The sequence below is a fragment of the Salmo salar genome, chromosome ssa10 (genome assembly GCF_905237065.1).
Source record: "Salmo salar chromosome ssa10, Ssal_v3.1, whole genome shotgun sequence".
NCBI classification, from domain to species: Eukaryota; Metazoa; Chordata; class Actinopteri; order Salmoniformes; family Salmonidae; genus Salmo; species Salmo salar.
This window is the reverse complement of record NC_059451.1, coordinates 96,367,938-96,392,601: the sequence shown is the minus strand read 5'-3', so window position 1 is coordinate 96,392,601 and position 24,664 is coordinate 96,367,938. Positions and strand designations below refer to the sequence as shown.

General features: G+C 44.0%; 1 protein-coding gene and 1 pseudogene across 1 annotated transcript; both read right to left on the bottom strand.

Annotated features, from left to right (window-relative positions):
- Positions 1 to 132: 132 nt before the first annotated feature.
- LOC123724566 (dynein regulatory complex subunit 6-like) lies at positions 133 to 9,761 on the bottom strand. The gene is made up of 6 exons (XM_045688740.1): positions 9,522 to 9,761; positions 9,220 to 9,326; positions 8,511 to 8,604; positions 8,174 to 8,241; positions 912 to 1,066; positions 133 to 197 (listed from the first exon to the last, which is right to left on the bottom strand). Exons 1-6 carry the CDS (start codon positions 9,594 to 9,596, stop codon positions 133 to 135), a joined length of 564 nt encoding a protein of 187 aa, XP_045544696.1. The 5' UTR covers positions 9,597 to 9,761.
- Positions 9,762 to 12,864: 3,103 nt separating this feature from the next.
- On the bottom strand, positions 12,865 to 16,724 carry LOC123724487 (zona pellucida sperm-binding protein 4-like; annotated as a pseudogene).
- Positions 16,725 to 24,664: the final 7,940 nt, after the last annotated feature.

Genomic DNA, 24,664 nt, shown 5'->3' with positions numbered 1-24,664 from the left:
AAGTCAAAATAAAGGTTAAATAAAAAAATCTAATTCTTAATTGGTATACAGTAAATACTAATCAGATTCATCTTGTCTAGTCATACCTCAAAGTACTCTTTTTGTCCGTTTTGAGTCCTGCACCACATAGCGTCAAGCACTTATGACAATCTTACAGTGGATAGCATTCCACACTCGCTGGATCTTCTTCATGGCATCTAAGAGGAAAACACACAAGCATTATACATGTCCTGCATGAAAATGTGAATAATATACTGAAGAAAAATCATATATTTGTGGAAAAACTTTTAGTAGAAACATGGATGTTGCAACTGTATTTTATACCAACACTTTAACTCAATAAGCATAACTGAGTCAGGGACACCCAAAGTAAAAACATCCTGACAGCTTTTTAAAAGACAACGGTCATGATACAGAGTACGACTTTAAATAGTCATAGTTAGTCAAAGCATAAATCAGTTAAACTAACAGCAGAGACTAGTCTGGATATATATTATTAGCTAATGACTTTCAGCTGACCCACTTAACATAACTGACCAAAAAACAAGCCATGCTGTTTTCAGAACTATGTTCTCATACTGTATTCTGAAGCTTTGCAAAAGACAGGTGATTCACACATACAGGTTACTCACATGGATACTAAAGCATAACTTAGTTGTTTTTTTTCTGTACTGAAGCACATGAATGAACTGAGGTCAGACAAGTAATGCTCTGACAGTAATGCATAAATATACATTAGAGTCATAGATGGGCCTACAGTTTGGTAAACTATTTTAACCAAAATGTAAATATCTTCTAAGGTGCCAAAATTGCCCCATTAAAATTCCAGATGCTTAAACTGTACTTTCCCTACAGTAACTCTGTAGGCTATATCAATGACTCTGCAACACATGCCAATAGTAGTTGCCTACCGTTCTGCCTTCTCTTGCAGACCTGTACCCACTCCACCCACTTGCACAGTGCGACCCTCAGGCCCCTCTGTATGTAGTGCCTCTCAGCTGTCTCCATCTTCAGCGTCAACTCCCTGGCCTCCTTCCGCTTATTCCAGATGAACCTTTTCCACGCCCTGCCGGCGCCCACAAAACACAACCATCATTAATTCAGTGAGCTGGCAGGTAGGACTGATCCTGTACACCTTCATTCATTCAGCGGGGTAGAACATGAACCAAGGGCGTTTTCATTCAATAGGGGTAAAAATAGACCTACAGTATATGTGCCTCAGTTATTTTGTTGAACTGAAGTCTCTGATTGTTCTAAACACTATATTTATATCTGCAACACCTTAAAAGGTTTCACTTCCTCAATGAGCTTATCCCCCATATACTCAGCTATTCAGAAAGCAGCATATGTTTGCTAGACAAAAGCTGTCAGTGATACTAGATACTGATATCATCCTCCCAGGGCCTGTACTACCTGCAACAGTAGGAGGTGAAAGGAAATACAGAGTACAGTGTCCCAGCTAACCCCCCAGCTTGTTTACCAGTGACCCAGGGAGAAGATCTAGACTTTCAATCACACATCTTAAGTTATTGGCCGCCACTCTTCATAGACAAAAGTGTGTGTTTATAAAATTAGAATTATTAACTGTCAAATGCATTGTAGGCCTATTTTTGAAACAGTATCTAAGCTTCATATTGATGTCTAAGCTGATGATTTACTTTGGAACTGACTAATCAATTGGAAAAGTGGTGTTCTATTGGGGCTTTCAAGACAACTGAGAGAGAGAAAAAAAAAAGAGGTCAAATCATGACATCAGTGATCTTCAGGAAGATGCCAGAGATTTTCCCAGTTTAATTTTGTATATAGAGGTCAATGAGAGAATGCTAAATTTGGTCAATAAAACATGGAATTGCTAATTTGCTACTTGAGGCTTATTTGATCAAATTGAAGCTTCGGAATGGTTAGGTTTTTACGAAAGCACTGATATAAGTGGACGCACATGGCATTTCTGAAACTGAAAAAAACCTACTTTATAATCAGACTTGTGGCTGTTTTTCACTCACGGAAAAAAACGTGGACAGATTTGTGTTGTTCACACAAATCAAATCAAATTTCCTTTGTCACATGCCGAATGCAACAGTGAAATGCTTACTTACAAGCCCTTAACCAACAATGCAGCTTTAAGAAAATCACCCCCAAAAAGTAAGAGATAAGAATAACAAATAATTAAAGAGCAGCAGTAAATAACAATAGGAGGGCTATTTACAGTGGGTACCGGTACAGAGTCGATGTGCAGGCTACATACAGTGGGTACCGGTACAGAGTCAATGTGCAGGCTACATACAGGGGGTACCGATACAGAGTCAATGTGCAGGCTACATACAGTGGGTACCGATACAGAGTCAATGTGCAGGCTACATACAGGGGGTACCGATACAGAGTCAATGTGCAGGCTACATACAGGGGGTACCGATACAGAGTCAATGTGCAGGCTACATACAGGGGGTACCGGTACAGAGTCGATGTGCAGGCTACATACAGGGGGTACCGATACAGAGTCAATGTGCAGGCTACATACAGGGGGTACCGATACAGAGTCAATGTGCAGGCTACATACAGTGGGTACCGATACAGAGTCAATGTGCAGGCTACATACAGGGGGTACCGATACAGAGTCGATGTGCAGGCTACATACAGTGGGTACCGATACAGAGTCAATGTGCAGGCTACATACAGGGGGTACCGGTACAGAGTCGATGTGCAGGCTACATACAGGGGGTACCGATACAGAGTCGATGTGCAGGCTACATACAGGGGGTACCGGTACAGAGTCGATGTGCAGGCTACATACAGGGGGTACCGATACAGAGTCAATGTGCAGGCTACATACAGGGGGTACCGATACAGAGTCAATGTGCAGGCTACATACAGGGGGTACCGATACAGAGTCAATGTGCAGGCTACATACAGGGGGTACCGATACAGAGTCAATGTGCAGGCTACATACAGGGGTACCGATACAGAGTCAATGTGCAGGCTACATACAGGGGGTACCGATACAGAGTCAATGTGCAGGCTACATACAGGGGGTACCGATACAGAGTCAATGTGGAGGCTACATACAGGGGGTACCGATACAGAGTCGATGTGCAGGCTACATACAGGGGGTACCGATACAGAGTCGATGTGCAGGCTACATACAGGGGGTACCGATACAGAGTCAATGTGCAGGCTACATACAGGGGGTACCGGTACAGAGTCAATGTGCAGGCTACATACAGGGGGTACCGATACAGAGTCAATGTGCAGGCTACATACAGGGGGTACCGGTACAGAGTCAATGTGCAGGCTACATACAGGGGGTACCGATACAGAGTCGATGTGCAGGCTACATACAGGGGGTACCGGTACAGAGTCAATGTGCGGGCTACATACAGGGGGTACCGATACAGAGTCAATGTGCAGGCTACATACAGGGGGTACCGGTACAGAGTCAATGTGCAGGCTACATACAGGGGGTACCGATACAGAGTCAATGTGCAGGCTACATACAGGGGGTACCGGTACAGAGTCGATGTGCAGGCTACATACAGGGGGTACCGGTACAGAGTCGATGTGCAGGCTACATACAGGGGGTACCGATACAGAGTCGATGTGCAGGCTACATACAGGGGGTACCGGTACAGAGTCGATGTGCGGGCTACATACAGGGGGTACCGATACAGAGTCGATGTGCGGGGGCACCGTTGTCGAGGTAATTGGGGTAATTATGTACATGTAGGTAGAGTAATCAAAGTGGCTATACATAGATAATAACAGAGAGTAGCAGCAGTGTGTGTGGGGGGGCAATGCAAATAGTCTGGGTAGCCATTTAATTAGCTGTTCAGGAGTCTTATGGCTTGGGGGTAGAAGATGTTTAGAAGCATCTTGGACCTAGACTTGGTGCCCGGGTACCGCTTGCTATGCGGTTGCAGAGAGAAAAGTCTATGACTAGGGTGGCTGGAGTCTTTGACAATTTTTAGGGCCTTCCTCTGACACCGCCTGGATGGTAGGAAGCTTTGCCCCAGCGATGTACTGGGCCGTACACACTACCCTCTGTAGTGCCTTGGGTTCGGAGGCTAAGCAGTTGCCATACCAGGCAGTGATGCAACCCGTCAGGATGCTCTCGATGGTGCAGCTGTAAAACCTTTTGAGAATCTGAGGACCCATGCCAAATCTTTTCATGCTCCTGAGGGGAATAGGCTTGTCTTGGTGTGCATGTTATTTTGTTGGTGATGTGGACGCCAAGGAACTTGAAGCTCTCAACCTGATCCACTGCACCATCGATGAGAATGGGGGCGTGCTGGGTCCTCCTTTTCCTGTAGTCCATAATCATCTCCTTAGTCTTAATCACGTTGAGGGAGAGGTTGCTGTTCTTGCACCACACGGTCAGGTCTCTGACCTCCTCCCCTATAAGCTGTCTCATCGTTGTCGGTGATCAGGCCTACCATTGTTGTGTCATCAGCAAACTTAACGATGGTGTTGGAGTAGTCCACAATCATCTCCTTTGTCTTGATCACGTTGAGGGTGAAGTTGTTATCCTGGCACCACACGGCCAGGTCTCTGACCTCCTCCCATATAGTCTGTCTCATCGTTGTTGGTGATCAGGCCTACCACTGTTGTGTTATCGGCAAACTTAATGATGGTGTTGGAGTCGTGCCTGGCCATGCAGTCATGAGTGAACAGGGAGTACAGGAGGGGACTGAGCACGCATCCCCGAGGGGCCCCAGTGCCTCCAGATTCCCCTAGTTGTAATCAGGGACTATGGTGGTCTACTTGAAACATGTTGGTATTACAGACTCAGTCAGAGACAGGTTGAAAATGTCTGTGAAGAGTACACGTCCTGGTAAATGTTGACCTGTTTAAAGGTCTTACTCACATCGGCTACGGAGAGCGTGATCACACAGTCGTACAGAACAGCTGATGCATGCTTCAGTGTCACTTGCCTCGAAGCGAGCATAGAAGTAATTTAGCTTGTCTGGTAGGCTCGTGTCACTGGGCAGCTCGCGGCTGTGCTTCCCTTTGTAGTCTGTAATAGTTTGCAAGCCCTGCCACATCCGACGAGCGTCAGAGTCCACTTTCACCCATTTTGAAGTAGTCAACTGGGTGGGGCTTCCTATGGGTTAAGGACAGATCACATAGTACCACCCAGGACATCAGGAGGGGTCAGCCAATTAAAAATAGTAATGAGCAAATATTACATAACTGCAAGTGGTAGTAAATCGCGAACCTTGGCTTTATACCTGTTCAAACAACACACTACAGGTGGCAGTATGCAACCTTTCAGTTTGTTTTCAACTCATAGAAGTATAGTAAAATAAAAAGAATTCTACTTCAAAATGGAGATGGCCTCAATGGTGCTGTCCATGCTCTCACAGAGGCCATTATGGGACAGATACAATGCTGTGTCCTATGTGTCCATCTCTCTATGTGTCACACCCATATTGATCAGCGCTAACTTTTCTCCTGCCCAAAAAGGTGAGAATTCTGTCCCGTTTGGTAATAAGCATGTCTTACATATTGACCTGAATAGTATAACAACCTTGATAATATTAGACTCAACCTTACACCCTGTGTATGTCCTTAAGAAACCCTTTTCTGAGTGGATATCCATTCAGTACACATCTACGAAGGTCTACGGAGCACCTTATGTGCAGTGTATAACGTCAGAACATCTGCTTTCTCAGCCACTGCCTGTCACCAAGGGAGTACCCCAAGGCTCGATACTAGGCCCCACGCTCTTCTCAATTTATAAACAACATAGCTAAGGGAGTAGGAAGCTCTCTCATCCATATAAATGCAGATGATACAGTCTTATACTCAGCTGGCCCCTCCCCATTAAACGCTCTACAACTAAGCTTTCTTAGTGTCCAACAAGCTTTCTCTGCCCTTAACCTTGTTCTGAACACCTCCAAAACAAAGGTCTTGTGGTTTGGTAATAAGAATGCCCCTCTCCCCACAGGTGTGATTACTACCTCTGAGGGTTTAGAGCTTGAGGTAGTCACCTCATACAAGTACTTGGGAGTATGGCTAGATGGTACACTGTTCTTCTCTCAGCACATATCAAAGCTGCAGGCTAAAGTTAAATCTAGACTTGGTTTCCTCTATCGTAATTGCTCTTCTTTCACCCCAGCTGCCAAACTAACCCTGATTCAGATGACCATCCTACCCATGCTAGATTACGGAGATGCAATTTATAGATCGGCAGGTAAGGGTGCTCTCGAGCAGCTAGATGTTCTTTACCATTCGGCCATCAGATTTGCCGCCAATGCTCCTTATAGGACACATCACTGCACTCTATACTCCTCTGTAAACTGGTCATCTCTGTATACCCATCACAAGACCCACTGGTTGATGCTCTTAGGCCTCACTCCCCCCTATCTGAGATATCTACTGCAGCCCTCATCACATACAACACCCGTTCTGCCAGTCACAATCTGTTAAAGGTCCCCAAAGCACACACATCCCTGGTTCGCTCGTCTTCTCAGTTCACTGCAGCTAGCGACTGGAATGAGCTGCAACAAACACTCAAACTGGACAGTTTTATTTCAATCTTTTCATTCAAAGACTCAATCATGGACACTCTTACTGACAGTTGTGGCTGCGTTGTGTGATGTTTTGTTGTCTCTACCTTCTTGCCCTTTGTGCTGTTGTCTGTGCCCAATAATGTTTGTACCATGTTTTGTGCTGCTACCATGTTGTGCTGCTGCCATGTTGTGTTGCTATCATGTTGTTGTCATGTTGTGTTGCTACCATGCTGTGTTGTCATGTGTTGCTGCTTTGCTATGTTGTTGTCTTAGATCTCTCTGTATGTAGTGTGGTGTTGTCTCTCTTGTCGTGATGTGTGTTTTGTCCTATATTTTTTGTATTTATTTATTATCTTTATTCCAGCCCCCATCCCCTTTGTTCTTGACTGACTTGCCTAGTTAAATAAAGGTTAAATAAATAAAATAGAAAATTAGAGATGCCTCAGGCTTCTTGAAATCTAGAGGCTAGAAATCTAGAGGCTTCTTATCAGGGCCTAGTCCAGACTCTGGCTCTGCAGACTCTGGCTCTCTACTAGCTACCAGTCTAGTGGAGGGAAACCATCCCCCCGCTTTGTCTCTGTGCAGAGAGAACCTTTCCCCCAATCCCAGAAACCTGGGCAGTTCACAGAACTTGTCTCCACTCCAACTGAACCAAGGCCAATGCCCAAGGGTGGAACTGTCACAAGCGAGTATGAGTCAAGAGAAACTGTGGAGCAGGCCAACTACCCCAGTCACTCCAGTGTTTATGGGGATCATGTTTCTAGCCATTCTGGCTCTGCCCAGATCGGAATCTCCGCACGGCATGAGCCCAATGAGTTCATCCCAGCTCTCTCCAGCACCTTTGTTCTAGAGTCTGAACATGCTAGCACTGGTAATGATGTCCAAACTCCCTACAACTCTTTACATGATAGGTAAGCACTTAGTAACATTGTCAAGAATGTCAGTTTCGCAACCATTCATGATTTAAAACAATTTGTGAAGTCTATGAGGAACACCTTTTTTAAGCCAGGTAGATCTTTCCAAAAAACCTTGGACACTGTATAGAATGAACATGTCCCCCGTATTCAGCTGCCAAGGCAAATATCCCAAACTATCCATGTCCCTATTGAGAAAAGGCTTGCCCAAAATGGCTGCAGTTCAACCCAGAGTTTGAGAGAGCCAGCCTATAGCCCCATGAGCCTCTCCAAAGCCCAATTGCAAGGACACTGTCCCTGATCCTAAAATCTCTACCCAAGGTCCAGCCTCTCCCAGTGGTTATGGCAGTAAAGGCCCTAATTCTGTTCCCTTGTATCATTCTAACAAAGTCCCTGCAGGAGAATCTGTTTCAAAGAGCTATGGAAGTCTTTGTAATTCTGGCTCAACCTTTGGAAATGATGGTGGTGCTTATAACAGTTTTGATGTCCAGAGTGAACAAATCCCTAATGTCAAGCAGTCCCTCAAAGTGTTTCAAACTGGCTATGCCCCTACAGTAGGCCTTTCCCTTCCAGTTCTTCCTCCAGACAGGGTGGACAAGCTTTGTCTTCCAACAGTGGTGGCTACCAGAGTGCCCCAAGACTCAACCCCCCTCGCCCATCCATCCACTTGGTATCCCAACTAAACATGGTTCTCAAAATGGGACACCATTTTTGTATTCAATAGGTGAGCTTTAGATAACAGGGGTTACTTACTTGAAGCACATATTTGTTAAACGTATTCTGTAACAGGAGTAGGCCTTCTCAAACAAATGGGAGAGAAACTGTTGAGGGAAGGAAAGATGTAAAGGTGAGATCATTTTCAAAATGTACATGTACAGCATGTATGTAGGAAACCACTAAACCTTACCAACCAAAACAAACTGCAAATGCATCCAACAACTTTGTAGAGCCACAAGCTTGATGTAGTCATTGAGTGCAAGGAATATGGGACCACATTCTAAACTTCTGACTACTTTAATACAGTATAAGTGAATTTGTCCAAATACTTATGACTTGTTCAACGAAAAGTGCTTTTATTTCTAAACTTTACCAGTGTATCATCTCGTTTCCCAAAGATGTCATGCACCATGCTTCCTGCCAGTGAGGTCACGGCGACTTGTTCCGGATCATCAACACATGTATGCCTAGAGACAGTGCTTTGTTAACATTTTCTGCAATTCACTGCAGCTTTTATCAACCTGGCATCATAAAGTTTTGAGTTTAGCTACGATACTAAATTCTAATCCCTCTTGCATTTCAAACATGGCAATGAAACTATCACTGTCATTATACTCAGACCAAACTGCATTCATTGTGGTGTGGGCCATGCATTGCCGTGTTCAGGAGTGTTGATAAGTAAAGCAAGTGGGTACCCAAATTGAACCTTTATCAATCCATCAATCAATTGTATTTATAAAGCCCTTTTTCCATCAGTAGATGTCACAAAATGATTATATAGAAACCCAGCCTGAAACCCCAAACAGCAAGCAATGCAGATGTAGAAGCACGGTGGCTAGGAAAAACTCCCTAGAAAGGCAGGAACCTAGGAAGAAACCTAGAGAGGAACCAGGCTCTGAGGGTGGCCAGTCTCTGGTTGTGCCAGAAAATTTCATTCTTGAAAATAAGAAAATGCACATGTGCAGTGACTTATTCCCTACACAGCTTTTCATAAAGTGGAAGTTTTGAGATGTTTTTATTTATAGGTCACAACCATTTTATATAGACCATTCAGAAGTAGGATCCTGTAACAGGTTACTCACCAATCAATCTCAGCAGTGTCCCGGTTTTCCTGAATAGACACAATCTTCCTTTCCAGAAAATGTAATGGACTTTCAGGACACGACACACATAAACCTGTTAATAATGCCTGTTGAAACACAACACGAGTATTGTACATATTACGAGACAAATGTAGCTATATAACGTTAGCTAATTAAGTTAACTACCAACCGCTATATGGCTCTTTAACTCGCTAACGTTAGCTACTGTGGCTAGCTAGCTATTTGACGTTAGGGTCACGAGAGTTGGCATGGCAAAATGTGTGACATTGTAAAAGTCTCACCTGAAATATCTGGGTCAAGGAATGCTTCAGTATATATTCCCTCAACGCCGGGTCAGCATTTTGTAAAGAAGCCATATCAAAACTCCATCCCAAAGTAGGTAATATAACGTTAACTAGCTAAATACAAAATTATCAAAATATTTGTCAACACAGAAGTTTGCAAGCAGGCCCCGTTCTGTTCTCTGATTGGACACTTCCATGTACAGTTTACCGTTACCTAGTAACCAAAATACCATGTTGCGGGGGGTGTACGGAAAATCTAATCTGGGTCCTTGGGATGTCCGAACTCTGACGTAACCCTACTGAAATTGACATTTAAAACGGTTAAAGTGGAATTGACAGATATGCAAATATGAAACAAACAGACAGTCATAATATCAGTCAAAAATGTGACATTTCTAGTTATGCTACAAAAACAACTTTTTAAAAATGTTTTCAAAATAGGTTCTATTTGACTCAAAATTCCATGGCATACAGTAAGGCATTGTTGCTAGAATAGATGGATGCGGTTCAATGCATAATCCATATTTTGGTAGTCTAAAAATATTGCCATCAGGTTGTAAATCACAGCTGGCCTGGTACGTTGTTTTCTGCCTCCACCCATTCGGGATGCAGTTTCTTACAATAACTCAATATTTTGAACAAAAACTGACTACTGTAACTAATGTTGGGAATGTCAATACAATCAAACTAGCAAGGGCAATGATCACAAGTCAGTCATAACGTGGCTAAAAGGCAAGCGTGTGTCAAACACATGTCCTGCGGGCCGAATAGGACGCATAAACGAGTCACCAGTTGAGTCATCTAAGCTCACATCTGTGAATTCAACTTCAATTGTTCTGCTTAATAACTTTATCCTGCTTAAAAAAAAAACCCTGCAGCAAAGCGCCATGCAAAGGAGAAATATGTAGGCCTATTACAGAAACATTTGACTAGTAGCCTAGACTGGCTACTCAACTACAAGACATTTTGAGTGCACCATACAGCAATGCTGCATTCAACCCACCGGTGATCCATCAAGTGCAAAAACATGTTTTAAGTTTAAATGTTTAAATGTTATCACAACCTATTGCTACGTTTTTCTGAATAGTTACCAGGAGGAAAATGGGAGGGTCATGCTTTTTAAATTTCAGTAGGGGAAGAGTTTAGTATTTAGAAAATATTAAGGGTCATGTAATTTGTAATCAATTAAATGTCATGTATTGCTCATGGTTTAGTTAGTTGCTTATTATAATATCTTATGTGTGCCTGATGATGCCGCACATCCCTGATTCTCTGCTGGGCGCTCAATAGCAAGTGCGCATAGTGTGGTCTCAATAACATGATCCATAGCCTATACCAGCCTTTCTCAAAGACGCTGGTGCGTGGAGGAATGCTTGCCGGTCTGCACCATATTTGTCTTGAATATTGTGCTCTGAGGCATATTTTGTGCTCTGAGGAATATTTGACTTTAATAAATACTTATAGTAGGCCTATTTGAGCAATGCGCTGAACTATGTATGCCGTGGTAAACAAATTGTGTTGCCATGAATAAGTATAGCTTCACCAAACACACACACATACACAAGCTAGCCCTCACTGGAATTGTTTCAAATAGCAGCTGCCTGCCAAAATCGGTCTGTGTGACACACTATATATACAAAAGTATGTGGACACCCCTTCAAATTAGTGGATTCGACTATTTCAACCAAACCCGTTGCTGACAGGTGTATAAAATCGAGTACACAGCCATCCAATCTCCATAGACTAACATGGGCAGTAGAATGGCCTTACTGAAGAGCTCAGTGACTTTCAACATGGCACTGTCATATGATGCCACCTTTTCAACAAGTGTTTGTCAAATTTCTCCCCTGCTAGAGCTGCTCCGGTCAATTGTAAGTGCTGTTATTGTGAAGTGGAAAGGTCTAGGAGCAACATGGCTCAGCCATGAAGTGGTAGGCCACACAAGCTTACAGAACGGGACTGTTGAGTGCTGAAGTGCATAGCACGTCTGTCCTCGGTAGCAACACTCACTACCGAGTTCCAAACTGCCTCTGGAAGCAACGTCAGCGCAAGAACTGTACGTCGGGAGCTTCATGAAATGGGTTTCCATGATCCAGCAGCCAAACACAAGCCTAAGATCACCATGCGCAATGCCAAGCGACAGCTGGAGTGGTGTGAAGTTCACCGCCATTGATCTCTGGAGCAGCGGAAACGTGTTCTCTGGAGTGATAAATCACACTTCACCATCTGGCAGTCCAACAGACAAATCTGGGTTTGGCGGATGCCAGGAGAATGCTACCTGCCCCAATGCATCGTGCCAACTTTAATGTTTGGTGGAGGAGGAATAATGATCTGGGGCTGTTTTTCATGGTTCGGGGTAGGCCCCTTAGTTCCAGTGAAGGGAAATCTTAACGCTACAGCATACAATGACATTCTTGACAATTCTGTGCTTCCAACTTTGTGGCAACAGTTTGGGGAAGGCCCTTTCCTGTTTCAGCATGACAATGTACCCGTGCACAAAGCGAGGTCCATACAGAAATGGTTTGTCAAGATTGGCGTCGAAGCCCTTGACTGGCCTGCACAGAGCCCTGACCTCAACCACATCGAATACCTTTGGGATGAATTGGAACGCAAACTACGAGCTAGACCTAATCGCCCAACATCAGTGCCAACCTCACTAATGCTCTTGTGGCTGAATGGAAGTCCCTGCAGCAATGTTCCATCTAGTGGAAACATTCCTAGAAGAGTGGAGGCTGTTATAGCAGCAAAGGGGGGACCAACTCCATATTAATGCCTATGATTTTGGAATGAGATGTTCGACGAGCAGGTGTCCACATACTTTTGGTCATGTAGTATTGATACCAACAGTATCACCCACTTGTGTAAAGCTTATTTACTACAGTACAGTTATTCAGGAAATATTTATTTTGATTATGAAATTGTTTGTCTTGTTTTGGCCTTTACAATTTACAGATTTGTTTTGTTTTCTTTATATGTTAATAAATATGTTTTGTTATTTTAAAGGTGACTGTCTCCGTGCCTCATTATTTTAGCATGTCATGAAGGAAAAGTTGAGGTTCTCCAGCATTGAGTGTTTCCAGTAAAGGAAAAGTTGAGGTTCTCCAGCATTGAGCGTTTCCAGTAAAATACTCTGTGCAATGTCCCTGCCTGGGGGACTAAGCCCTCTAGTGTTGAAGCTGGGAAGTGCTTCAAAGCCAGCATATTATCAGAGCCCTGCCTCGGTTTCTCTGACCAAGTGAGGGGAAAAGGTTTGAAGGTTTTTCCCTGACCACAAAGTCCCCAACACACAGCAAAAGTTTTGTAACTTAACCTTTTCATAACTCTTTCCACAAAAAAGCAGTGAGATGTCTCATCTTTTATTGTCAAGTCAGACCATATAAATGAGGAGCATATAACACATTTGATTTAAGCATAAAGACTTGGGTCAATCATGATGACTTTTTGACTGGAAACCACAACATCTCCTTTAGTCTTCTTTTGGCCTTGAGCAGAAAGATCTCTCCCTGAAGAGAAAAGACAGTCAGACCACAGACAAAGACTCCAAACTAAAGATTCAAATAAACCACTCACCAGTGGAGGCTGCTGAGCGTAGGACATAATAAGGGCTGGAACGGAGCGAATGGAATGGCATCAAATGCATAGAAACCATGTGTTTGATACCATTCCACTAATTCCGCTCCAGCCATTACCACGAGCCCATCCTCCCAAATTAAGGTGCCACCAACCCCTGTGCCAATAAAAACACACTCCAAACTGTTGCACAGAGTAAACATGACAGCCTGGTCCTAAGCACACCACTCACTTTGCCTGTTGCACCTTTGTTCACAGGATCCTGCTAGAGCGTGGCACACTGTTGCACGACAGTGGATGTACACCTGGTGAGACAGAAATGAAATCAGCTACATCTCTGGAGCTGGTCAACAGAGCCTTGTCTACATTGATTTGTACCATGGTTATGTCTATATCTATGTTAGGTATTCCTTCACCTGATTTTTATGTTTTTATTTATGTTTAAAGCACTATAGGTGTATGAGGAAGCACTCTACAATATGTATAAAATAGGTACATGTTCAAGAAATATGGTAATAGCTACACATTGCTCTATGGGATGTTAGGTGGAATCTTAACTATCATCTTTACATCTACGCAATGCTCTCAGATCTACACAAGTGTCTCTATGGGTTCTGATGTGATTTGGGGATTGAACTGCATTCATTACGTTCTCCTGCAGGGGGACCATAGATGTCGGATCCACAAAGGTGAACATCTTGAAGACGAAGCGCTTGTAGTGGGATAAGAATTCTCCCGGAGGGATATAGGAGCTGTCCGAGGCGATGGGCACGGTCAGGTAACGGTCATCCTGGTAGGGACACCTGGGGGGAGATAAACACACACAGAGAGAGAGTCATGGTGAGGAGCACCAGAGACCAGCTAGGACAGAAACTGGGGGGAAATGGATTAAGCAGAGTACTATATCGTTCACAAACTTCAAAAAGAATAGCTGGATTTAGAAGTTTATTTAAATGACTTGCTTTTCATTTTGAACATATATATATATAACGCAAAGTTTTAAAAGTATAGAGTATTTAGTTACCCATTAACTAGTAGGTCCCACCGGGCAGCCTATCACCTGTGGGGTCTGTGGTGGCCCAGCACTGCTCCAGTGTCAGGACAACATTGGGATCTGTCATCCCCAGGATGCGAACCTCAGCGTACACGGGATCCCTGAGGACCTTGGTGACAGGGTAGTCTGCCACCGTGTAGTAAGAGGTGTATGCTTCTTGCACTGTGGAGGAAAATCACATTGGTAGTGGATGAGTTCACCTTACAATATACTGTAAATCACTTAAACTAACATGCACTTGGAAAAGTGATCATTACTCCATCATCATTAGGTTCATATCAGGCTTTTTCCCTTTATACTTTTTAAAGTATATATATGTGTACTTAAATATATACTTAATATTTTTGTTTTTATAAAAACAAATACAACACAAAAATATTAAGTGACGCAGAAAACCTGAACACCTGGTGAAAAAAACTCACATGAACTCTGACTGGATAACTCATATCAGATACACAGGAACAATATCAAAACTAGGAATTACTTTCATCACATCCCTTGGAGAGACAACGTCCATTGGCCAGTCGGAGCTCCACGTTGAGAACTGCATCAACAGTGACCACTGGGTTGGGGTTTGGATACGTTTTCACCTCGATAACCAATGTCTCAACGGAAGTCCCAGTATACCGACACTGGAAGACCAGGCTGAGAAGAAAGTAATATATTCAGAGCTATCAGAGAGACATCAAATATCAGCACTTTTTTGGGGGGGGGAATTGCCAATAAAGCCTGCAGGTATAACACGTTATGAGGCAGTAATGAGGTTATGAGCATGTACCCTCAAGCTTAAAATCATCTCATAATGGTCCTGACTAAATACCAGCCATTGTAAGTCAGTTGAAATGATGTTGCATAGAGAGAAGAACAAATTATTATACATTATGAATGCCTTACACATTTTTAATAACTTAAAAACTTAAAAACACTGTATATATATATATATGCATGACACCCCATTTTAGCTAAGATCACCTACTCATAGTGGCTGTCCCTGGTAATGTCGCCGAAGGGTCCAATCCCCACTACATATGAAGAGGACATCCTGTTCTCATAGACAATAGTATCAGGTTCCTCCTGCAGACAAACCATGCATCACATTGTGCTAAAGTAGAAAGAAGTACTTTCCAACTCATTATATAGCCAAGGTATAGTCAACCCTCCTCCAGAAGAGCTACTGGATAAGTAAGCTTTTAATCCTGCCCTGTTTTAACAAACTCCATTCTTCTAATCAGCTGTTTTATTATGACCTCGATTAGCTGAATTAGGTGCTAGAGCAACATAGTAGCTCTCTGGTTAAGATGCAGTTTCATTGTACTGAAACCAAACTCTGGCCATACGTACCGTCACCACAGTTCCACATTCAGTAACTTTGAACTGGTAGATGGCAAAGGCAGATGTGGTGCCGACAGGGGTGCAGTGGGCTCCGTTTGCCCCTAGCAGGCTGATGGAATCTAGCTCAAGGTTGGGCAGAGTGGCATCCCTGGAAACCACCACCACAAACTGGCCATCCTTGGTACACTGGACAGTCACTGGTGACAAGGAGCATAGGAGAAACATGAAGTTAGTAGTCCTAATCGCTGAGTAAACTGGAGCATTTTGGTGCATGTTGATTGTTGGATACAAAATGGCCATATCTAAGTGAGTAAGTGTAAGTGAAATTGTTGAGAGTGAAGAGTTCCCAGTCCAATGACTAGTTTTCTGGTAAAGAGAAACATAGTAGTTTCTCTGAGGGGGCAAAACATGAAGTAAAATTGCACTGTTACAACTTGAGAGTGAGAGATCTAGAGTAAAATGAACATAGTCTGACACCTACCTGTTTTCCCGTAGAAGCACATCCGTCCATCAAAACAGCAGCTGATGGCCTGGCATTGGGCAGCAGTGATGCCAGAAAGTCCACACGACACCTTGTCCTTGTCCACAACCTCACAGGTCTGTTTTGTGTCGTCTTTGGTGTAGGGTATCCGTTGAGGTATGGGTTGGGCAGGCTTCTGAAGAAAGGGTTGAGCAGGTCTCTGAGGAAGGGGTTGGACAGGCCTCTGAGGAAGGGGTTGGGCAGGCTTCTGAGGAAGGTGTTGGACAGGCCACTGAGGAAGAGGTTGGGCAGGCTTCTGAGGAAGGTGTTGGGCAGGCCACTGAGGAAGGGGTTGGGCAGGCCTCTGAGGAAGGGGTTGGGCAGGCCACTGAGGAAGGGGTTGGGCAGGCCACTGAGGAAGAGGTTCAGCAGGCCTCTGAGGAAGGGGTTGGGCAGGCCACTGAGGAAGGGGTTGGGCAGGCCACTGAGGAAGAGGTTCAGCAGGCCTCTGAGGAAGGGGTTGGGCTGGCCTCTGAGGAAGGGGTTGAGCAGGCCTCTGAGGAAGGGGTTCAGCAGGCCTCTGAGGAAGGGGTTGGACAGGCCACTGAGGAAGAGGTTGGGCAGGCTTCTGAGGAAGGGGTTGGGCAAGCTTCTGAGGGAGTTGGTAAGACCACTTCAATTGAGCGTCACACAGACAGCCAAGCATGGCCACTGCTACGAGACAAACAACACTCCACTGCATGGCCATGGATTCAGAACAAGAGACAATCCGAGGAACACACAAGGCTGACTGTGCCACTTGTTGCTGCTTTTATACATGGTGGGGTGTGTTGAACTTTTGAAAAGCCCCACCTCCTTGGGTGATCAATCATTCACATCCAGTCCGGAGGAATCAAGTCTTTCCACACCCTGAAGTCCCAAACATTTATTGACAAACGCAATGTTCAGGTCACATAGATCTCTGACATGCCTTTGACCAGAGTTGAAGGTCTTTGTGACCGTAACATTGTATTTGTTAACAAATGTTTATTTTGCAGGTACACATGGTGTGCAAAACTACACTCAAGTAAACATTTTATAAATAATAATAATAATAATAATAGACACAAATGTATCTATTGTATTCTATTTCTAATATAGTTAAATATATTGCCACCCTTTCACTTTTCTTAAATAATTCCCTATTTCTTCGAAAATAAGTTGACATAAAAAAAAACTTCAGTCTAGACATGTTGTTATTGGATTGTCAGCATTGCAGAACCACCGGAAAATGCTTCTTGTAGCCATCAATGAGCTTGCTGCACCTTTCTAATGGCAATTTGTCCCACTCTTCAGCCACTCTTCAAACTGCTCCAATTCTTCAATGTTTGAGTGGTGCCTTCCACTAACTACTGTTTTCAGATCTCCTACACAAAAGCTGAAGAACATATGAACATCAAGGTACTTCTTTGCAGGTACTGGAGTTATAGGTGAAAAATATCTCGCCATAGGTTTTTGATGGGATTCTGATCTGGACTCATCGCTGGCCACTCCAGAACAGTCCAGTGTTCATTTTTTAACCATTCCTGTTGTTTATTGATGTGTGTTTGCATTTTTGTCCTGATGGAAGACCCACAACCTTCAACAGACACCCACTAGTTTACCAAAAACACATTGATAATCTACTAATTTCATGATGTCTTTCACATGTTCAAGGTCCTCAGTACCAGAGGAAGTAAATCAACCCCACATCATGATCAAACCTCCCCATGTTTGATTGTAGGGAGGGTGTTCTTTTCTTTTAAAGATTCATTTGGTCATCTGTAAACACAGCACTGATCTGTATTGCCAAAGAGCTCTAATTTTGTTTCAGTGGTCCACAGAACATTTTCACAGGAGTTAGACTTGTTTAAAAGTTCATTGTGGTTTCTTGTGTCTCTTTCAGTAGTAGGTTCTTCCTATAATGTTTACCAACGACCAAATTCCTCATTCAAAGAAAATAACACCATTCCTACAAAACATTTTTTTAATTGTTTCTTTTTATACTATTTAACCTTTATTTTATCAGGGTCATACAGGAAATACACAAATCTAAACACAAAATGCAAACAGAAAGAAAAACACGATCATAAAAACAAACGCATTCAACATAAATAAGGTCCTCAATCAGCTTTCTGAATTGCCCTAGAAGCACCAAAAGCACCATTTAAGAAGATTTTTAAGATTTTTCCACAAATAAGGTGCAAGAAAACGAAAACCTGATTTACCTAACTAAGTAGAGACAAAAGGAATTTCCAGAGTTAGCCATTCATGAGACCGGGTGTGGTAACTCATATGTCAAAAGTTTAGTAATGATGTTAGGTACAGTGGGACTTTTTGTTAAAGGGCTTTATAAATGAAAACATAGCAATGTATCAACCTAGGTGACATCAAAGAGGACCAGCCAACTTTCTACTAGAAAATGCAACTTTCTACTAGAAAATTGTTGCCCGTAATAAAGCACAGTGCGTTATGATCACCTGCATCTAACGGCTTTAATGAAGTGTCAGCTGCGTTCATATATATGACTTCACCATAGTCTAGGACCGATAGGAATGTCGACTGAATAATCTGCTTTCTACTATTTAGCGAGAGGCAGGACTTACTGTATTTCTATAGAAAAGCCCATTTTTATTCTCAGATTCTTTAAAAAAGCATATTGATGAGTTAGTTAAGACAGCTTTTCATCTATCCAGATGCCCAGATATTTGTAAGCAGGGACACAATCAATATGGACACCATCCAAAGTACATACAGTGCCTTCAGAAAGTATTCATACCCCTTTTCTAATTCCACATTTTGTTGTGTTACAGTCTGAATTCAAAATGTATAAAATATTTTTTTATTAATCTACACACAATACCCCATAATGACAAAGTGAAAACATGTTTTTAGACATTTTTGCAAATGTATTGAAAATAAGACACAGAACTATCTCATTTACATAAGTATTCACAGAAGTAGCTTTGGCAGCGATTACAGCTGTGAGTCTTTCTGGGTAAGTCACTAAGACTTTACCACACCTGGATTGTACAAAATTTGCCCATTATTCTGTTCAAAATTCTTTAAGCTCTGCCAAATTAGTTGTTGATCAATGCTAGACAACCATTTTCAGGTCTTGCCATATCTTTTTAAGTAGATTTAAGTCAAAACTGACTTGAACACTCAGGAACATTCACTGTCTTTTTGGTAAGCAACTCCTTTGTAGATCTCCTATGGAGATGGAGCCGACAGAGATGGTCGGCTCGCTTCGAGTCCTTTTAATGTATTATTTCTTACATTGTTACCCCAGGAAATCTTAAGTGTTATTACATACAGCCGGGAAGAACTATTAAATATAAGAGCGACGTCAATTTACCAACATTACGACCAGGAATACGACTTTCACGAGCGAATCCTCTGTTTGGACCACCACCCAGGACAATGGATCTAATTCCAGAAGCCGACCCAAGATAACGGCGCCGCAGAAGGGGCAGACAGAGTGGCCTCCTGGTCAGGCTTCGTAGACATGCACATCACCCACCGCTCCCGAGTATACTACTTGCCAATGTTCAGTCTCTTGAGAACAAGGTAGATGAAATTCAAGCAAGGGTGGCCTTCCAGAGAGACATCAACAATTGTAACATTATCTTTTTCACAGAAACATGGCTCTCTCGGGATATGTTGTTGGAATCGGTTCAGCCACCAGGCTTCTCCATGCATAGCGCCGACAGAGATAAACACCTCTCCGGGAAGAGGAAGGGTGGGGTAGTATGCTTTATGATTAACGACTCATGGTGTAATCATAACAACATACAGGAACTCAAGTCCTTCTGCTCACCCAACCTAGAATTCCTCACAATCAAATGCCGGCCATAATACCTTCCAAGATAATTCTCGCCTGTTATCGTCACAGCGGTGTACATTCCCCCTCAAGCAGACACCAAGATGGCCCTAAAGGAACTTCATTGGACTTTATGTAAACTGGAAACCATTTATTGTAGCTGGGGATTTTAACAAAGCAAATTTGAGAACAAGGCTAAATTCTATCAGCATATTGATTGCACTACGCCCGGGGTAATTCACTCGACCACTGCTAGTCTAATCTGACCACAACGCCATCTTGCTCCTACCGTCTTATAGGCAGAAACTCAAACAGGATGTACCAGTGACTAGAACCATTCAAGTTCAGTGTCAGCTGTGTCCCTACCAATCCACCCTTCAAGATTGTCCCTACCAATACACCCTTCAAGATTGTTTTGATCACGCGGACTGGGATATGTTCCGGTCAGCCTCAGAGAACAACATCGACCAATACGCTGACTCTGTGAGTGAATTTATGAGGAAGTGCATTGGAGATGTTTTACCCACGGTCACTATTCAAATCTACCCTAACCAGAAACCGTGGATGGAGAGCGGCATTCGCGCAAAACTGAACGCGCGAACCACCGCATTTAACCATGGAAAGAGGTCTGGGAATATGGCTGAATATAAACAGTGTAGTTATTCCCTCCCCAAGGCAATCAAACAAGCGATATGCCGGTACAGAGACAAAGTGGAGTCGCAATTCAACGGCTCAGACATGAGACGTATGTGGCAGGGTCTACAGGAAATTACAGACTACAAAAAGAAAACCAGCCATGTCACAGACACCGATGTCATGCTTCCAGACAAACGAAACACCTTCTTTGCCCGCTTTGAGGATAATACAGTGCCACCGTTGCGGCCCGCTAACAAGAACTGTGCCCCCCCTCTCCTTCTCCGTGGCCGACGTGAGTAAAACATTTAAACGTGTTAACCCTTGCAAGGCTGCTGGCCCAGACGGCATCCCTAGCCTCGTCCTCAGAGCATGCGCAGACCAGCTGGCTGGTGTGTTTACGGACATATTCAATCGCTCCCTGTCCCAGTCTGCTGTCCCCACATGCTTCAAGATGGCCACCATTGTTCCTGTACCCAAGAAGGCAAAGATAACTGAACTAAATTACTACCACCCCGTAGCACTCACTTCTGTCATCATGAAGTGCATTGAGAGACTAGTCAAGGATCATATCACCTCCACCTTACCGGGCACCCTAGACCCACTCCAGTTTGCATACTGCCCTAACAGATCCATAGACGATGCAATTGCCATCACACTGCACACTGCCCTATCCCATCTGGACAAGAGGAATACCTATGTAAGAATGCTGGTCATTGACTACATCATCAAGCTGGAGGCCCTGGGCCTCAACCCCGCCCCTGTGCAATTGGGTCCTGGAATTTCTGATGGGCCGCCCCCAGGTGGTGAAGGTAGGAAACAACATCTCCACCTCGCTGACCCTCAATGCTGGGGCCCCCATAAGGGTGTTTCTGCCACCATATCTTACTGCAAAAAAAGAGCTTCTGGATATCAGGACAGCGATCACTCACCTTGGATTAGACAAAGATTTTTTTCTTCAACAAGTAGGAAGTACAGGATATACTGCAAACACCCAACAAGGCCGTCATCCCCGTTATTGGCAAGAGAAAGAGACGCAGGTACAGAGGACACAGAGCGGGGTGCCTCGTAAGGATCCGGAGAAGGTGAGTGGGAAAACTGCGGTTACCGTCAATATTACTCTCCAACGTACAATCATTGGACAATAAATTAGATGAGGTGCGATCATGAATATCCTACCAACAGGACATCAAAAACTGTAACATCTTATGTTTCACGGAATTGTGGCTAAATGATGACATGGATATTCAGCTAGCAGGATATATGCTGCACCGGCTAGATAGAACAGCATACTCCAAGACGAGGGGGAGGTCTGTGTATATTTGTAAACAACAGCCGGTGCACGATATCTAAGGAAGTCTCTAGATTTTGCTCGTCTGAAGTAGAGTATCTAGTGATAAACTGTAGACCACACTATTTGCCAAGACAGTTTTCATCTATACTTTTCGTGGCTGTTTATTTACCACCACAGACAGATTCTGGCACTAAGACCGCACTCAGTCAGCAGTATAAAGAAATAAGCAAACAGGAAAACGCTGACCCAGAGGCGGTGCTCCTAGTGGCCGGGGACTTTAATGCAGGGAAACTTCAATTATTTTTACCTCATTTCTATCAACATGTTAAATGCGCAACCAGTGGGAAAACAATTCTAGATCACCTGTACTCCACACACAGAGACGCGTACAAAGCTCTCACTCGCCCGCCATTTGGTAAATCTGACCACAATTCTATCCTCCTGATTCCTGCTTACAAGCAAAAATGAAAGCAGGAAGCACCAGTGACTCGGTCTATAAAAAAGTGGTCAGATGAAGCAGATGCTAAACTACAGGACTGTTTTGCTATCACAGACTGGAACATGTTCTGGGATCCTTCCAATGGCATTGAGGTGTACACCACATTAGTCACTGGCTTTATCAATAAGTGCATCGAGGACGTCATCCCCACAGTGATTGCACGTACATACCCCAACCAGAAGCCATTGATTACAGGCAACATTTGCACTGAGCTAAAGGGTAGAGCTGCCGCTTTTAAGGTGCAGGACTCTAACCCGGAAGCTCATAAGAAATCCTACTATGCCCTCTGACGAACCATCAAACAGGCAAAGCGCCAATACAGGGCTAAGATTGAATCGTACTACACCGGCTCCGACGTTCGTCTTATGTGGGGCTTGCAAACTATTACAGGCCACAAAGGGTAGCACAGCCGCGAGCTGCCCAGTGACACGAGCCTACCAGACTAGCTAAATCACTTATATGCTCGCTTCGAGGCAATCAACACTGAGGCATGCATGAGAGCATCAGCTGTTCCGGACGACTGTGTGATCACGCTCTCCGTAGCCAACGTGAGGAAGACCTTTAAACAGGTCAACATTCACAAGGCTGCAGGGCCAGACGGATTACCAGGACGTGTGCTCCGGGCATGTGCTGACCAACTGGCAGGTGTCTTCACTGACATTTTCAACATGTCCCTGATTGAGTCTGTAATACCAACATGTTTCAAGCAGACCACCATAGTCCCTGTGCCCAAGAACACTAAGACAACCTGCCTAAATGACTACAGACCCGTAGCACTCGCGTCCTTAGCCATGAAGTGCTTTGAAAGGCTGGTAATGGCTCACATCAACACCATTATCCCAGAAACCCTAGACCCACTCCAATTTGCATACCACCCAAACAGATCCACAGATGATGCAATCTCTATTGCACTCCACACTGCCCTTTCCCACCTGGACAAAAGGAACAGTTACGTGAGAATGCTATTCATTGACAACAGCTCAGCGTTCAACACCATAGTGCCCTCAAAGCTCATCACTGAGCTAAGGATCCTGGGACTAAACACCTCCATCTGCAGATGGATCCTGGACTTCCTGACGGGCCGCCCCAGGTGGTGAGGGTAGGTAGCAACACATCTGCCACACTGATCCTCAATACTGGAGCCCCTCTGTGGTGCGTGCTCAGTCCCCTCCTGTACTCCCTGTTCACCCACGACTGCGTGGCCAGGTACAACTCCAACACCATCATTAAGTTTGCAGACGACACAACAGTGGTGGAGGTCTGAGGAGGTCTGAGACCTGGCCGTGTGGTGCCAGAATAACAACCTATCCCTCAACGTAACCAAGACTAAGGAGAGGATTGTGGACTACAGGAAAAGGAGGACCGAGCACGCCCCATTCTCATCGACGGGACTGTAGTGAAGCAGGTTGAAAGCTTCAAGTTCCTTGGTGTCCACATCAACAACAAACTAGAATGTTCCAAACACACCAAGACAGTGGTAAAGAGGGCACGACAAAGCCTATTACCCCTCAGGAAACTAAAAGATTTGGCATGGGTCCTCAGATCCTCAAAAGGTTCTACAGCTGCAACATCGAGAGTATCGTAACTGGTTGCATCACTGCCTGGTACGATAACTGCTCGGCCTCTGACCGCAAGGCACTAGAGGGTAGTGCGTACGGCCCAGTACATCACTGGGGCTAAGCTGCCTGCCATCCAGGTCCTTTATTCCGGGTGGTGTCAGATGAAGGCCCTAAAAATTGTCAATGACCCCACCCACCTCAGTCATAGACTGTTCTCTCTACTACCGCATGGCAAGCGATACCGGAGCGCCAAGTCTAGGACCAAAAGGCTTCTCAACAGCTTTTACCCCCAAGCCATAAGACTCCTGATCAGGTAATCAAATGGCTCCCTGGACTATTTGCATTGTCCCCCCAACCCCTCTTTACACTGCTGCTACTCTCTGTTTACCATATATGCATAGTCACTTTAACTTTACATTCATGTACATACTACCTCAATTAGCCTGACTAACCGGTGCCCCCCGTACCCAGACTATCTGCATTGTGTCCCGCCACCCACCACTCGCCAACCCCTCTTTTACGCTACTGCTTCTCTCTGTTTATCATATATGCATAGTCTCTTTAACCATACCTACATGTACATACTACCGCAATTAGCCCAACTAACTGGTGCCTGTATATAGCCACGCTACTGTTATAGCCTCGCTACTGTTTTATTCTCGCTACAGTTATTATTCACTGTCTTTTCACGGTTGTTTTTTATTTCCTTACTTATCTATTGTTCACCTAATACTTCTTTTTTACTTTAAAATTGCATTGTTGGTTAGGGCCTGTAAGTAAGCATTTCACTGTAAGGTCTACACCTGTTGTATTCGGCGCACGTGACAAATAAACTTTGATTTGATTTGACTTTGAAATGGATCACTAGTCACTTTAAATAACGCCACTTTAATAATGT